This window comes from Triturus cristatus, chromosome 8 (assembly GCF_964204655.1).
Source record: "Triturus cristatus chromosome 8, aTriCri1.1, whole genome shotgun sequence".
Taxonomy (NCBI): Eukaryota; Metazoa; Chordata; class Amphibia; order Caudata; family Salamandridae; genus Triturus; species Triturus cristatus.
The window spans coordinates 601040424-601056913 of NC_140591.1; the positions used below are offsets into that span (position 1 = coordinate 601040424).

Below are 16490 nucleotides of genomic sequence, written 5' to 3' on the forward strand. Positions count from 1 at the left end.
ACAGTGCGACAGGTGCAAGGCGGAAGCTGCTGACTTTCCGCACCTTGCTTGGGAATGTAGCTCAGTCCTTACCTACTGGCAACAGGTGTTCACCGCGCTGGAACTGATTACATCCTTGAAAATTCCATTATCCCCCCTTCTCGCACTTCTCGGATATACAGAGGAGATACCAGTGACCTACCGCAAATTTATTTCATTTAGTCTACTACTGGCCAGACAGCGGGTGGCCTGCAGATTGGGCCGCAGCCGAGCGCCCAAATTCAAGGAATGGATTGGTGACATGACACTTTGGCAGGACCAAGCGTAAACTTATGCCAAACTCCTTCCACTCTCATTACGTCCTCAGGATATTTGGGACCCATTCAAATTGTATCTCCTGGAGCACCCAATGGAGACCGGAAATGGGCCATGATCTCCCCTCCCATACTGTAATGTATGCCCCGATTTTGAATGGGTGGTTTCTCTAAATTTGATTGCATTGGTAACTGTTTTCTACTACCCTGTTCTGTTTTATATGATGTTTGTGGGATTTGTACCCATCTATGTACTGTCATTATCATGCTGGTGTTTTTTTATGGGTGGAACTGTGGGGAGAATTTCGTTGATATATATATATATATATATATATATATTACTCCAATTCATGCGATTTGTTCTTCTCACAGAAACCGAGCCCAGATCCATATGCGTGGTTGAAAAGGATTTTTATTCGTTACATGGCAAACAAAAGCCCGACGCGTTTCGGAGCAGCCGCTCCTTTGTCACGGGTCAATCAACGATTGTTTGTTTAAAGTATAAGTAAAGTGTTTCACATCACATGACATAACATAAATGTAGGACTACTACACCACATCGGGATCCTTGCAAACTGGCAGCCATTTTGGAGTGGTACTTTTAACTCAAAGTATTCATTGCGCGGTTTTACTTTTAAACAATGCAAAATAATCAATAAATGTTCAAACATTTAAACATAATTTCATTATAGATGATATGTTCCAAAGATTATAACATAATTACAATTACAACATTTGTAAATGATAATCCTGCCCCAGTGGGCTGTTGTTCAATGTCCCAACACTGCACTCTATCACTTCGGAACATAATCGTTACTAAACGCCCAAGTGGGCCGACATTCAGTATTACAGCGTTTCAATGTATAACGTACATGTTATATGCCCTTAACTCATATCCCGCCAAATATCTATTACATCATGCCCTAGTGGGCCTATAAACTTTAGATATCATTAGCTTTTTGCTTTCATCCTCATCATTTGATGATGGCGTCTCCGTCTCCTACAACATAAAAAACAGTTCTGATCAAAATCACTCTAAAATGTTAAAATACAAACTTATTCAGGATTTACACGGTTCATTTAGCAGGGTTACAGATTGTATGTACAGATTTAAATTTACCCTAAATGGACAGACAATTCCTCGTCCTTATTCAGTCCCGTTGGATGCATGGTCTCATATCTAATAATCATTTTAGATTCTAACCTTCTTAATTCTTTAATCCTGTTACCTCCTCTTTCTGAAATTGGAATTCTTTCCAGAGCACAATATTTCAGCAGATTCACATTTTTATTGTGTCTCTCCTTGAAATGCCGGGCTATCGGGTACTGTTTATCCTCATCAATGATCGCTCTTCTGTGTTCTAAAATCCGTTTTTTAACTTGGTGAATAGTACTCCCAATATAAATAAGTGGACAGGGACACATGAGCGCATACACACAGTAATCAGATTTGCAAGTAAGATGTTGGTTAATGCTAAATGGTTTCTGATTTTTGGATAACTCGATTTCTTTGATATTAGTGCTATATTTACATGCCTTGCATGATCTACAGGTGAAAAATCCCTTTATTTCATGGCCCTTGGTTGTTGTGGAAATGGCACTACTACACAATCTATCGCCTAGCGAGGTACATTTCCTAAAAATAATTTTAGGATTGTCACCTGTGTATTTTTTCAGAGTTTTGTCAGATAAAATCCAACTGATAAATAGGATTGATTTATTGCAAAACAAAAAGAAAGATGAGGATCAAGAACTACCCGTACGATTTATAACCACATACAATAACCAACATTGGGAAGTTAAGCGTTGCCTTAAGAAATTTTGGAATGTGTTGGGCACTGACAAAACTCTGAAAAAATAAACAGGTGACAATCCTAAAATTGTTTTTAGGAAATGTACCTCGCTAGGCGATAGATTGTGTAGTAGTGCCATTTCCACAACAACCAAGGGCCATGAAATAAAGGGATTTTTCACCTGTAGATCATGCAAGGCATGTAAATATAGCACTAATATCAAAATCGAGTAATCCAAAAATCAGAAACCATTTAGCATTAACCAACATCTTACTTGCAAATCTGATTACTGTGTGTATGCGCTCATGTGTCCCTGTCCACTTATTTATATTGGGAGTACTATTCACCTAGTTAAAAAACGGATTTTAGAACACAGAAGAGCGATCATTCATGAGGATAAACAGTACCCGATAGCCCGGCATTTCAAGGAGAGAGACAATAAAAATGTGAATCTGCTGAAATATTGCGCTCTGAAAAGAATTCCAATTTCAGAAAGAGGAGGTAACAGGATTAAAGAATTAAGAAGGTTAGAATCTAAAATGATTATTAGATATGAGACAATGCATCCAACGGGACTGAATAAGGACGAGGAATTGTCTGTCCATTTAGGGTAAATGTAAATCTGTACATACAATCTGTAACCCTGCTAAATGAACCGTGTAAATCCTGAATAAGTTTGTATTTTAACATTTTAGAGTGATTTTGATCAGAACTGTTTTTTATGTTGTAGGAGACGGAGACGCCATCATCAAATGATGAGGATGAAAGCAAAAAGCTAATGATATCTAAAGTTTATAGGCCCACTAGGGCATGATGTAATAGATATTTGGCGGGATATGAGTTAAGGGCATATAACATGTACGTTATACATTGAAACGCTGTAATACTGAATGTCGGCCCACTTGGGCGTTTAGTAACGATTATGTGATAGAGTGCAGTGTTGGGACATTGAGCAACAGCCCACTGGGGCAGGATTATCATTTACAAATGTTGTAATTGTAATTATGTTATAATCTTTGGAACATATCATCTATAATGAAATTATGTTTAAATGTTTGAACATTTATTGATTATTTTGCATTGTTTAAAAGTAAAACAGCGCAATGAATACTTTATGAGTTAAAAGTACCACTCCAAAATGGCTGCCAGTTTGCAAGGATCCCGATGTGGTGTAGTAGTCCTACATTTATGTTATGTCATGTGATGTGAAACACTTTATTTATACTTTAAACAAACAATCGTTGATTGACCCGTGACAAAGGAGCGGCTGCTCCGAAACGCGTCGGGCTTTTGTTTGCCATGTAACGAATAAAAATCCTTTTCAAACACGCATATGGATCTGGGCTCGGTTTCTGTGAGAAGAACAAATCGCATGAATTGGAGTAATATTGAGGTTCGCTACCTTACCGGAGCCCGCCGCCATTAAGAGGCAGAGTAACGCGAGTGAAACTGGGGAGATATATATATATATATATATATATATATATATATATATTTGAGACATTGTGCCGTCCCTCTTCAATGCCTTCCACATGAGGCAACCTGCATTGCTGTAAGTCACTTTCTTTGTGCTGCTCTACAATCACAGAACTATGCACCTTACTTAAAATATGTGACGCAGCTAGTTATTTTATGGGCTACTACTCTGAAATTAAATATGCACTTTACCCGGAATATATGTATAGAGTTTTAATATTTGGATCTGTGATAGGCACTATTTTAATATTTATCAAATATGGATGTATTTTATATGTAAGTTTTCATATGTTTTATATTTTCTTCTGCTTTTATGGTTGCAATATCAACCGAATAAAGTTATTCTTAACTAAACTATTCCCTTTTATGAAGAAACCACTGACAAACTCTTCTGTACAACAACATAAGATCAGTGCCATCCACAGATTCAAACACGCTACAACCAGGGTATCAAATGTGGGGAATACTATGCTTCATAAGTTAGCTGTCAGAGGCCACTAAAGTATAAACAAAGGGGGGATCAAATACAGGAAGTCCAGGAAATTACAAGAAATTCATTTCTAAGAGTCAAGATACACTCGGAGACTCGGACAAAAAAAATATTTTTGGGGAGTGTTGGATCCTTTTTGCAGGATTATATACAAACTTTTTGCATTCCTCCTGTATTTTTTCCAATCGGTTTCTGTTGGTTTTATGACTCTGGGCACTTTACTACTGCTGATAATTGCTAAAGTGCATGTGCTCTCTCCTGTAAACTTGTTAAGTTTGGTCTACACCCGTTTGGCATATTTAATTTACCTGTTAGTCCCTTGTACCGTGGTACCCTTTATATGTCTCAGGCCTCTGCCACTGCAGGGGTGCATAGTTTATTACCACATTTAAAGTGCTTGCCAAGTCTGAAACTCTCCTTTTATACTACATATAGGTCACCCCTAAGGTAGGCCCTAGATAGCCCTATGGGTAGGGTGTTATTTAGGTAATAGGTAGGACAAGTGCCTTTGATGTGTGGCATGTCCTGGTAGCGACAAACAGCCTATTTGGTTTCTCACCGCTTTGAGGCTGCTACTCTCATAGGTTTACATTGGGAATTCCCTTATATGCGTTTCAGTGGTAATTTTTAATCTGCACCATGTTTGGTATGTTTGGAATAGTGGTGATAAATCCTCCTTATTGGTGAAAGCTGATTTTCTATTACTATTTTAGAAATGCCACTTATTTCTGTGTGCTTATGACTCTTTGTGCTTTGCAGCCTAACTCCAATCAATGTCTGGTTTAGACTGACAGGGCCCGGTTTGTGCATTCAACTAGATAGTCACAAAGGAATCCCCCCACACCCACGGACCACACACGAAACCTCAGCATCTTCCTGGACTCATCGCTCTCAATGAATCGCCAAATCAATGTCTTTTTGTACTCCTGCTTCCACACGCTCCGCCTCCTTCATAAGATCTTCAAGTGGATCCCCACAGAGTCCAGAAAACGGTTACCCATGCACTCGTCCGCAGAAGACTCGACTACGGCAATGCACTCTACGCTGGCCCCACCCAGAAACTCCAGAACGCCTCAGGCAGACTCATCCTGAACATCCCACGCCGTAGCCACATCACCGGCCACCTGAAAGACCTTCATCGGCTACTTGTCAACAAGAGAATCACCTTCAAGCTTCTCGCACATGCATACAAAGGCCCTCCACAACGCCGGGCCTGCATACCGCAACAACTGCCTCTTCTTCTACACTCCCATCAGACATCTCCGCTCCGCCCAACTGGCCCGGGCCACCATCCCATGGATCCGTAACACCACGGCTGGAGGAAGATCCTTCTCCTACCTCACTGCGAAGAACTGGAACTCCGTGCCTCTGCACCTCAGGCAATCACCATCTCTGCCGCAATTCAGGAATTAACTCAAGAACTGGCTCTTCAACTGAACAGCAGGATTCAGAATTGTGTGCACCCCCCTCGTGTGGGTGCATACCTTGTGGGGGCGCCTGACTACTGTGGTGGTACCGCCACAGGGTAAACCTCGACAGAGGCCCCCGCTCATTGAGTAATGTTGACAGATTACCATTTAGTCCCTAATAGGAGGGTGTTCCTACTCTCTAAATTATGAATCTGGGATTACCATATACTACCTAATATGAGCACAGGAGCGCTGTGCCCTGTAGTTCGATGGTGAGACTATGAGTATTTATGGGTCTCTGATAATTTCTTGGCGATATATGGCGATATAGATATGCTGTAGGTAATTCTGCTTTGTAATGCATTACCCAACTGCGGCATACTTATGCCCAGATGTTGTGATGTATGTGGGTTTTCCTCACATTTCTAGGACTGGCAGAGTATGCCCAGCACCCAAGATTTATGTATGACCTAACCTGCATGTTATGACCTGATGTTATGAATTCCGTTGCTTATACCTTGCAATAATTGGATAACGAGTATCATTTTAGGGCCTGCATTATATGTACAGTGATGGTATTGGGTGCTTTCATGAGGTGTGCAGCCTATAAGAATTTACTTTATTGCACTAACTGTGATGATATGACAGTTGCCTAGTTGGCAAAATGATTTATGAGATTGTGGTCTATGTGTTGTACATAATATAAGAGATTTTTATATAATCCTGTGTGGAGTCTCTTGCGGTGTATTTGTTGTGTGATGTGTTTGTGTGTATGTGTGTGTGTGTATGTGTGTGTGTGTGCGTGTGGGTGTACGTGTGGGTGTACGTGTGGGTGTGTATGTACAGGTGTGTGTGTGTGTGTGTATGTACATTTGTGTGCGCGTGTTGTGCAAATGCTTTACACATGGACTCTGGGATAAGCCCACAGCTCTAACTACAAAGGGGGTGAGCAGGGGTTTTCTTGAGGGTGTCACTCCCTTACCATGACTAAAGTAGTGGGTTCTGCCTGGCTTATGTGCATACCCTAATCACCAGAAACCCCATTTCTAACAGGGAGTAACGGTATTTTCAAATGTAAAACATGATTTTAAAAGCCGACTGTGTATGAGATTCAGAATACAACATACTATTTATTCATACAGTTTACATTTGGATGACCTGACTTATTTCACTTTTCATGGAGCTAGTTTCAGAGATTCGTAGAAAGAGTAAGTTATTACCTTGAAGCTGACATATTGAAGGTGATTAGAATGTCTTTTAATGATCTGTTTTATCAGCTCTGGATGTGTAGCCTTCAAGTACGATGTTGCTGGCTGATTCAGTTCGAACTCAAAGCATCTCCAAAGGTCTGGCATGTGGAATACCTGGTTCCAGTTTCGACAGACTTGTGATGCATGTGCTCGGTCGAGGAGAGGCAAGTATTGAAATATTTGAAGGATAATGTCAGGCAGTAAGTTTCCCCAGTCATGACTAACATTGCTTTCATAACATTCCTCCTCCATATTCTTTTGTTTCTTTGCAACATCCCATGCTTCATCCACTGCACAACGGTTGGAATCCTGATCTTTCGTTCCCCTTTTCATTCTGCAAAAACACATTGACATACCGTTGGGTTAAAAATTCACTTTTTTGCTATTTATTCACAAGGTTAGCAAGCCCAAAACGAATTACACGAATTCACATAAAATTCCACATTTCCCCCTCCAAAATTGATAATAATTAACAAATTTGGTTAAGATAATTACATTTAAAAAGTGTTTCAGACAAAAAGCCACAGCAATCAAAATCGTCATCAGTGTTTTTTTATTGCTCAACATAACCATTTAACAGCTGAACACAACTAAGCTCACTTTAAACTACTATAAGCAGTTTCATGGCAAGTAAGACTGCATAATTAATAATAGCAATCAAAATAATTGCTGCTAAGCCTTATTGATGACAGCTGATAAATGCATTACGGTCTCGATCACGCTAATAAGGCTGATGATGGCAAAGTGCCAAACACACTATCAAGAGTACATTTCAGTGTTCATTTCCCAGTTTGAATTATGGTACACAAAGTCTCAAACACACCAACCAAAATTACCTTGTATTTTCAGAACTGCACTATGACGTGAGATAAGCAGTCGAGACAAAAGAAGTTACTTACTTGTTGTTAGACCTGACATCCTTGGCGTGGGTTTTTCCCCTATCTTTTGCCTCTGCTACCTGGATTTTTGATGCTGTGCTGGATTTCGTTTTTGATGGTTTAGATGCTTTGGACACTCTGCCACTGCTAATCAGTGCCAGAGTGTAAGTGCTCCCTGTGTAAAATATCATATTGATTGGATATACCCGATTGGCATATCTGTATCACCATGAAGTCCCTAGTAAAGTGCACTGTGTGTGCCAGGGCTGGTGATGACAGATGCTACTAGAGGGTCTGCTGCGCTGATTGCGCCACCCACATGCGTAGCCCTAAAATGGTGTCTCAGGCCTGCCACCGCAGGCCTGCCTGCAGTCCCCGGACTGCCATGTCCTCCTGGCCAGTGTCCCCACTGGCCAGGCCTAACCCTTCCCTGTTTGTACACGTCAGTCATCCCTATGGAAGGCCCAAGGTACCCCCTGGGCAGGGTGCAGTGTATGTAAAAGGTAGAGCATGTAATAGTGCAGGTAACATGCTCTGGTAGTGAACAGCGGCCATTTTGTGTGTTCACTGCTGCAAGGTTATCTTGCTCCATAGGCTAACATGGGGGAGGCTGGTGCCAATGGCTATCAGCCTATCTTCTCATAGGAACAAGATAAGACATGAGTGTTTGATATCCCTGAGCTCAGCATTTAATAACACATCTTTTAGGAGAGGTTGTTTTTAAATCCTGAGTTAGAGAGCAGTACTTTTTAGAGAGTAACTGTTCTCTTGTCTGACCCTTCTGTGTGCCTGGGCATGCTTGTGGATTGACTGTCTTGTTTGAGAGTGACAGGGTCTGGGGATCCCCCGGGAGGTTGGCTGAGTCAGCCCTTTGCTGAATGACGACATTTGCAAGTAGAGTGGAGGGAGGAGATAGCACCTGGGAGTGAATAGGGATGTGCCTGCCTACCACAATGCTGGCTCCACCTCCTGCTGGGCGGCTGACGACTCTGCCCCTCACTCTGAAAGGAAAGAAGAAGCCAGGAAAACAAAGTGCTCCAGCAACACCCAGAACTGGATCAGACCGGGCTCAGGACCCACTTGCACAAAGACTTCAAAGACTTTTAGGGGTATAAGTAAAGGACCCCTGACAACAGATTTTTAGATTCTACAATCAAGAGGAACCTCTACTGAAAGACGGACTGCTGAAGGACTGAAGGAAGATTGCCTTGCTGTGTGCTCTAAGGGCTGACCTGTTCTGCTGTGCAACTGAAGCTGAGGAGGAGAAGGGGGCCTTGCTGTGTGCTGTGCCCCTGCCTACTTGACCTAACAAGACTTTGCTGTGTGCTGTGTCTTCGACTTTGAATCTCCAAGGGCCTGAGAAGAGCTGGCCTCCTGTTTTGCAACCCAGGGACATAAAAGTTGCCAAGACTGAAAGACTCTGCTGTGTCCCCCCTGTGCTGCGGTGTGCTGCAAGGACCGTGGGCTGTTTCTACCAAGTTTCCAAGCAACTGCCCCGGGAAGTGCGCTGGCTGCTCTCTGTTTTGCTGGAGAGTGCCGCGCTGATCTTGGCCTGACACCGGTTGCCCCATTGAGAAGACCGACGTGCTCATCGGCACGTGTATTGCTGTGGCCGCAGGATTGTGAGCGTCCCCCGTGCTAACCGAGCCGCTGTGAGGCTTGGTGGCGTCCCGATCGACCCGCTGACACGGGGCGCCGTGGAATACCCTGCCCGCAATTCACCGCCGCGGCCCGGGGGCCCGAAACAGATCAGAAGCTGCACTTCCCCGCTCTGCGAAGCCGCGGAGGAAAGAACGAGGAGGCCGCGACCTGATTGGTTGCTGGTGGAGGCTTGGCCGGAGGAGCCGCGCTGCGAGTGGCTGACTCCGGTGACATCTAACACCGTCACTAGGGGCTCGTCGAGGGAGCCGCGACCGGATTGGTCCATCGCTCGGGAGCTGTGGAAGCCCTGCACCGAACAGCCTGAGAGGAGCGCTTTAGTTATAAGCGCAGAGACACCGCTAGAGGAACGTGGCTATTTAAACACTGAGAGCCTACGAACGTATTCTTTTTCTTTGAATACGAAGTCACACAAGAGACTAGAGACTATCTTCTTACGATCCTGACAACCCAAGAAAGTGATTAATGTGCAACCCTTTGATAATTTGATTTCCACTGCTGAAACTAGATAAAGTTATATTTTTTTATATACTCACCTGTGTGGTCTGCGTTTGTGGTGTACTAGGGGGGTCATTGTAGTGGTTACGTGCAAATACTTTACACACTGCCTTCGGGATAAGCCTGTCTGCTCGAGCCAAGCTACCTAGGGGGTGAGCAGGGGTTATCTACCGTGTGTGTCTCTGTACCCTGACTAGAAGCCAGGGTCCCTATTTGGTCTAAGGTACTTACCTCTGCCAACTAGAGACCCCCAGATCTAACACTTGTAAATACAGTTCTTCTGCGTTAGTAACTTTCATGCCTGAATCCTTCCATGTTGTCACAGAAATAAGCAGTATTAACATGATTGCATCCAAAAGAGCAATGCCTCGTGAGGGGCATATCACCTAATTTTCAATGTTATAACTTCAGCCTACGAAATGGATGTTTGCCAAACTTACCCTATCCTCCTTCCCCCGTTCCACTCTCCCCAGCCCCCAAATCCTACCACAGCTCAATTTTCAAAGCATGTCTGCAGGTGAATCTATACAAGAAACTAATGGTGGTGAGCTGTAGTTACAGGTAAGTAACTTTCTTTTATAGCACTGGTTTATTCTTAGATTCACATGCATAAAGCAGAATAGGACGCGGTTCGATATTAAGACAGAAAGGAAGGTGGGATAAGCCTCACCTTTCCGGAACAGAGTGTAAAGCATTTGGAAGTGGAGTTGAACACTGTCAGTAATGACTGCCTTGAACTGGTTGCTGGCGGTTGGCTACCAGGGACAGGACTGAGCACATGCGAGCTGTGACACTAATCCTTAAAAGCATTGGCATAGCCAATAGGTCTCGCCTTTGGGACCATGTAAGTGTTTAACCATGCAGCAAATTACCCAGTCATGTGAAACTGTAAAACATTCAGACAATGGAGGGTAGTGAGAGGGAGAAGATAACCACTCTGTTACTGTACGTTGGCTGCTTACTGTTGTTATGGTTCCTGAGCCGGCACAGCGGTCACCCTGCCAGCTAGATGTGCATTTTAACAAAGTCATCTTAAGTGAGCACAAAGGGAAATATACACAGAATAACTGTAATAGATAAGGAAATCATTACTCTACCAATGAAACCAGAACAAACGCTACAAGTCAGGTAAGGATAAGTTACTTACCTGTAATCCTAGTTCTCTTGCAGGGGTACTCATCAAAGTCATATGCACTGAATAATCCCTGCCAATGTGCGGGATCCGGAAGCATATATAAAAACACATATATATGTGTATGTTTAGACAAACAAGTACATAGTACTTCCAATACATACACAAATATGCAGCCTAGTGTACTTCAAATAGGCTAATATGCCAAAATTACATGAATGTTTTTAGAAAGAGAAAATAATATAAACATTGCAACAGAGAACATACACTGTAATAGTGTTACAGCACAGCCATTTATTTTCAGAAAAAAGGCAAGTAATAGCAGGCAATTAGCTCATAGGCTGCATAGAGGAAAAAACGTCACAGTATCAAAAAACATTGGCACCCTGCCTTTAAGGATTCCAAGAACCTGGACACTGTGCCTTTGAGGTCTACAGGAGCCCCCTGCTCCCATCATGCACCACAGGTGACATTTAGGTCCGTTCTTTTTTACGGTGTAGAAACAGAGGAATCATGGCAGGAAAAATCAAAAGCAATACCATACCGTCAATACTTGTCCCGGGAGAAGGGAGGGTTGCTTATGACTTTGATGAGTATACCCCTGGAAGAGAACTAGGATTACAGGTAAGTAACTTATCCTTCTTTTCCAGGGGATACTCATCAATAGTCATAAGCACTGAATAGACTAGCAAGCCCATACCCACTTCCCTGCGGATGAGTAGCAGTATAAGTACATGAAATACCACATTTTAAGGATATGATCACCCAAACAAATTTCTCAAAGCGGCTTGCCCAAACTGAGCATCCGCCTGAGAGTCAGAATCTAAACAGTAATGGCGAGTGAAAGTGTGTACTGATCGCCACGTGGCTTAATTTCTGCAATAGGTACATTCCTGAGGAGAGACGTTGTAGAGGCTTTTCCTCTGGTAGAATGGGCCTTAGGTTTGCCTGGGAGGGCTTTGTTGGCCAGTTGGTAACAGCAAGATATACATGACACAATCCACCTAGAGATAGATCTTTTGGAAGCCGCAGACCCAGTATTTATGGAACCATAGTTTATAAACAGTTGATCTGATTTCCTCAAGCCCTTTGTCTTGTCCAGGTAAAACTTTGAACCCCTCTTAAAGGTCCAGAGAATGGAGGGACCTTTCAGGAGGAGTTGAGTTGGGAAAGAAAGTGGGTAGAGTGATGACCTGATTGATATGGAAATCCAAAACCACCTTAGGTAGAAAACTCAGATGGGTTCTTAACACCACTCTGTTTGCATGAAAAACAGTATAAGGTTCTTTTCAACACAAAGCCTGGATCTCGCTAACCCTGCGTGCAGAGGTGATGGCGACTAGAAAAGCAGCTTTCCATGACAAGTGCTGCAGAGAAGCCTTATGAATAGGCTCAAAAGGAGCACCCATTAATTTAGCCAGAACTATGTTAAGCTCCAAAGACGGAGCTGGAGACCTAATCGATGGGTAAACCTTCTTTATCCCCTCCACAAAATCTTTAACTACTGGAATCTGGTAAAAGGACACCTGTGTAGGAGACTTTCTGTAAGCAGTGATCGCTGCTAAGTGAACTCTAGTGAAAGAGAACCGCAGGCCAGAATTGGCCAAATGAAGTAAATAGGGCTCTTGTCCCTGCACTGGATCATGCCCATTGTTCCTGCACCACAAGTAAAAACGCTTCCACTTGAACGCGTAGGATTTCCTGGTGGAAGGTCTCTTGGCTTCCTTGAGAATGTTCATACATTCCAAGGGTAAGTCTAAATGTCCATACTGAAGGACTTCAGGAGCCATGCCTTCAATCTCAGGGAAGTGCTTAATAACCTTACAAGAGGGAGGTTAACTAGGTTTAAATATTAGCAGCTGTGCTCTTGGTGGGCGACACAAAACTGGCCCCAGGAGGAGAAACTGGACCAAGTGACAAGAACAGATAAGTGGAAGAAAGAAATATATTTTTGGTATTGGGCCCTTTTGGAAACTGAGGATAATGTAGAAACTGAAATTACAAATGTATGGGGTAGAGAATACAGGGATGAAGACATCAAGAAACTCTGGTTTGACTCTTTCGGTATGTTACAGACAGTAGTAAAACCTGCATCGCTTAAGAGGAATCATTTGTCTACTGTCTACAGAGTCTACTGGTCTCCACAAAAGTCACAGGTAACACGTATAACTGTCCAAGGTGCAAGTATCCCGCAGCAGATGATATGCATCTGTTTATGGACTGCCCAGTAATTAAACCTTATTGGACAGCGGTGTGCAATTTCCTGGAGGAAATACTGTTTAAAGAATATTATTTATAATAGTGAATCAGACATGTCTTGTGATCCAAGAATCGGAGATAGGATTTGGTCTGCACTGGTGGATTGGAGGGAGAAGACAAGCGAGTCCAATAATTAAGCCAAATATGCTGTCGGTCCTGGCCTCTCCAGTATTACTCCGAGGGCCCCCATAAGTGAACAGGAGAAGGAAGTGGAAACTGCATTATCTCTGTGGAGAATCTCTGCTCACTCTATCCTCCCGAGGGCCTGTACATGCTGGTATAGAGAGACAGGAGGAGTCCAAACAAGAGCAATGGCAGAATGAGGTCCATATTAAAATATAATATTAAAATTATATATATATACAAGGGATGATAGATTGGGATGAAACATCTTCCCGTCGTTCTTGGTTAATAAGTCTGGGCGACATGGTAACCTCCTGTGAGGAACTTCTGACAGCTGAAGAAGGTCTGGGTACCACCACTGACGAGGCCACTCCGGAGCTATCAGAATCATTCTGGTGTTGGTCCTGTAGAATTTGTTGATCACTGCAGGAATCAACAGAATTGGTGGAAAAGCGTACAGCAATGTCTGGGACCATTTTATCAAAAGGGCATTGCCCCGTGAGCCTGGTAGGTGGAACCTGGATGCGAAGATGGGGCATTTGGCGTTTACCGCATCTGCAAACAGGTCTATGTCTGGCACTCCCCATTGCCGGAAAATGTCCTACGTGACCTCGTCGTTGAGAACCCAGTTGTGAGCTTCGACGAAGTCATGGCTTAGGGTATCTGCTTGGACATTTAGATATCCTGGAAGGTGAATGGCCACAATACTTAGATTTCTTGTGAGAAGCCATTTCCAGATGGCCTGCGCTTCCAGAGAGAGGTCTCGACCTGGTGCCCCCCTGCTTGTTCAAATAATACATTGTCGTGGTATTGTCTGTTTGAACCAACAGGGAGCTGGACTGAAGAGAAGGGAGCAGGGATTTGAGAGCTAGGTGTACCGCTCTCAGCTCCAACAGGTGGGTGATGTGATATCCTTGCTTTACCTCTGACCAGAGTCCTTGCACTTGAAGAGGACCCATATGAGCGCCCCAACCCTGAAGAGACGCGTATGTGACGAGTGTCTGGACAGGAGGGTCCTGATGAAAAGGAACTCCTTTGACTAGGTAAGAACGTTTTATCCACCATTTGATGGAATCCTTGGCCGATTGAGGGAGAAACACACGGTCTTCCCAGAGACCCGATGTCTGCATCCACCGGTCCTCCAGAGATTGCTGCAGAGGACGCATGTTCAATCTGGCGTTCGGTACGATGAAGATGCATGACGCCATTTAACCCAGAAGCAATGGAACTTATCTGGCTGTGGGATGTTGAGAGATGAGAAGATTGCAACATTTCTCCCTGATCGAGGATAGTCTGTCCTGCGACGGACACACGCTTGCTTTTACGGTATCCAACAAAGCACCCAGGTAGAGAATCTGCTGGGTGGGATTGAAAATTGACTTTTTGAAGTTGACCTGTAGTCCCAACTTGCCCAGAAGCTGGAGACAGTAAGTACGTTAGATGACTCTGAAGCAGAGAGGGTGATGAGCTCTTCAGGAGCCAGTCATCCAGGTACGGGTAAATGAAAATTCTTCATTTGCAAAGAAAAGCTGCCACCACTGCCATGCATTTCGAAAAGTCCGGGGGGACTGATTTGAGCCCAAACGGGAGAACCCTGGATTGGAAATGTTGATGGGCCGCTTGGAATCGAAGAAACTTTCGATGTTTTCTGGACACCGGAACATGGAAATGTAGGCGTCCTGCAAGTCTATAGCACACATCCAGTGTCCCTGATGTAGATGCGGGAAGATCTGGTGCAGAGCTAACATCCGGAATTTCTTCTCCTTGCAGATGAATTTGTTCAAGAGTCTCAAGTCGAGTATTGGTCTGTATGCTCTGGTGGGACCTCTTCTTTGCACCAGAAAATAACAGGAATAAACACCTTGTCCCCTTTGTTGAACCGGAACAGTTTCTATGGCATTTTTTCGCAGAAAACGGTTGACCTCCTCCTGCAACAACAGGCGATTTTGAAGATTCAAATTTGAGCAAATAGCCATTCTGCACAATATTTAGAACCCACTTGTTGTTTGTGATTGTTTTCCACTCTGTCAGGTGAAACAAGATACTTCCTCCCACCGGAGTGGCTAACGGGCATGGAGGAAGCCATCGCTCTTTGTTTAGCTGGTTGTTTTGACGAGGACACTGGTTGTCTTGTGGATCCCCTTCCTCTACCAGGTCTTCTCTGATGGTAGTTAGACCTTGACTGGTGGTGTTGCTGAGAGGACCACTGAGGGGTTTGAATCCTCTGCTGAAATGACCGTCGGTATGAAGGACGGAACCTTCTTCGAAATTCCTTACGTTTCTCCAACCCCACGGCCTTAACTGTGTCCAGTTCTGTCTTCATTTTGGACATTTCGCCGTCTGCGTGAGATCCAAACGACGAGGAACCTTTTATGGGAGATTCACAATCCTCCGTTGTGAATACGGTTTGAGACCTGGAGGCGCAACCACGCTGAGCGTCTTGAGCAGATGCCGTGGGAATAACCGTGTGCAGCCAAATCAGATGAGTCCGCAGCCGCACTAATCACCTGGTTGGCTACCAGACCACCTTCCTGTAGAATTTCCTGGAAGTCTTGTTGATCTTCCTTTGGAAGCTTCTCAGCGAATCGTGACAGGGAATCCCAGAGAGACCTGTCAGATCTCCCTGAGAGAGCGGAAGCGCTAGCTACTTTCATAACAGCAGCAAAAGTGTTGCACATTCTCTTACCCAGAGAATCCATGTTCTTAGAGTCTTTCTCTATGGGGACTGAAGAAGAGGTCATATTAGAATGTGCCTTCCTGGCAGCAACGACAATGACCGAATCCGGGGGAGGATCTGAACGCAGGAAGAGCGGGTCCTGGTCAGGTGCTTTGTATTTCTTAGAAATACGGGAGGGTGCTGACACCACTGTTGCAGGAGTAAGGAAGGTCTGCATTGCAGGTTCCAAAAGACCTGACACTAATGGCAACAAATGTCTCGCTGATGACCTATGATGGACAGTTTCAAAAATGACAGATGTAGAAACTGTCGGAGTAGACATACTAACGTTCAACTTGGTGGCACCTCTACAAAGAACCTCATAAAAAAGTTCCTATGTCATCAATAGGAGAGACTCTGGATGGAGGCGTTGCAGACAGGGTCAGAGAATAGTCTCTGATAGACGACCTTGTGGAAGTGGACCAGGATCGTGACCTTCGTATCTTCCTTTTCGGTGTAGGAGAACGATGAGATCGTGAGCGTCGGGCTGAAGGTGACCTAGCCCTTTTCGGAG

General features: G+C 43.9%; 1 protein-coding gene across 1 annotated transcript in view; it reads right to left on the reverse strand.

Annotated features, from left to right (window-relative positions):
- The window catches only part of FBXL3 (F-box and leucine rich repeat protein 3), a 159162-nt gene that overhangs the window by 122157 nt on the left and 20515 nt on the right, over positions 1 to 16490 (reverse strand). The window contains exon 2 of the mRNA XM_085622052.1: positions 6682 to 7045. Within this exon, the coding sequence (XP_085478178.1) occupies positions 6682 to 7044 (363 nt within the window). The 5' untranslated portion in view covers position 7045. The remainder of the gene's footprint in view (positions 1 to 6681; positions 7046 to 16490) is intronic.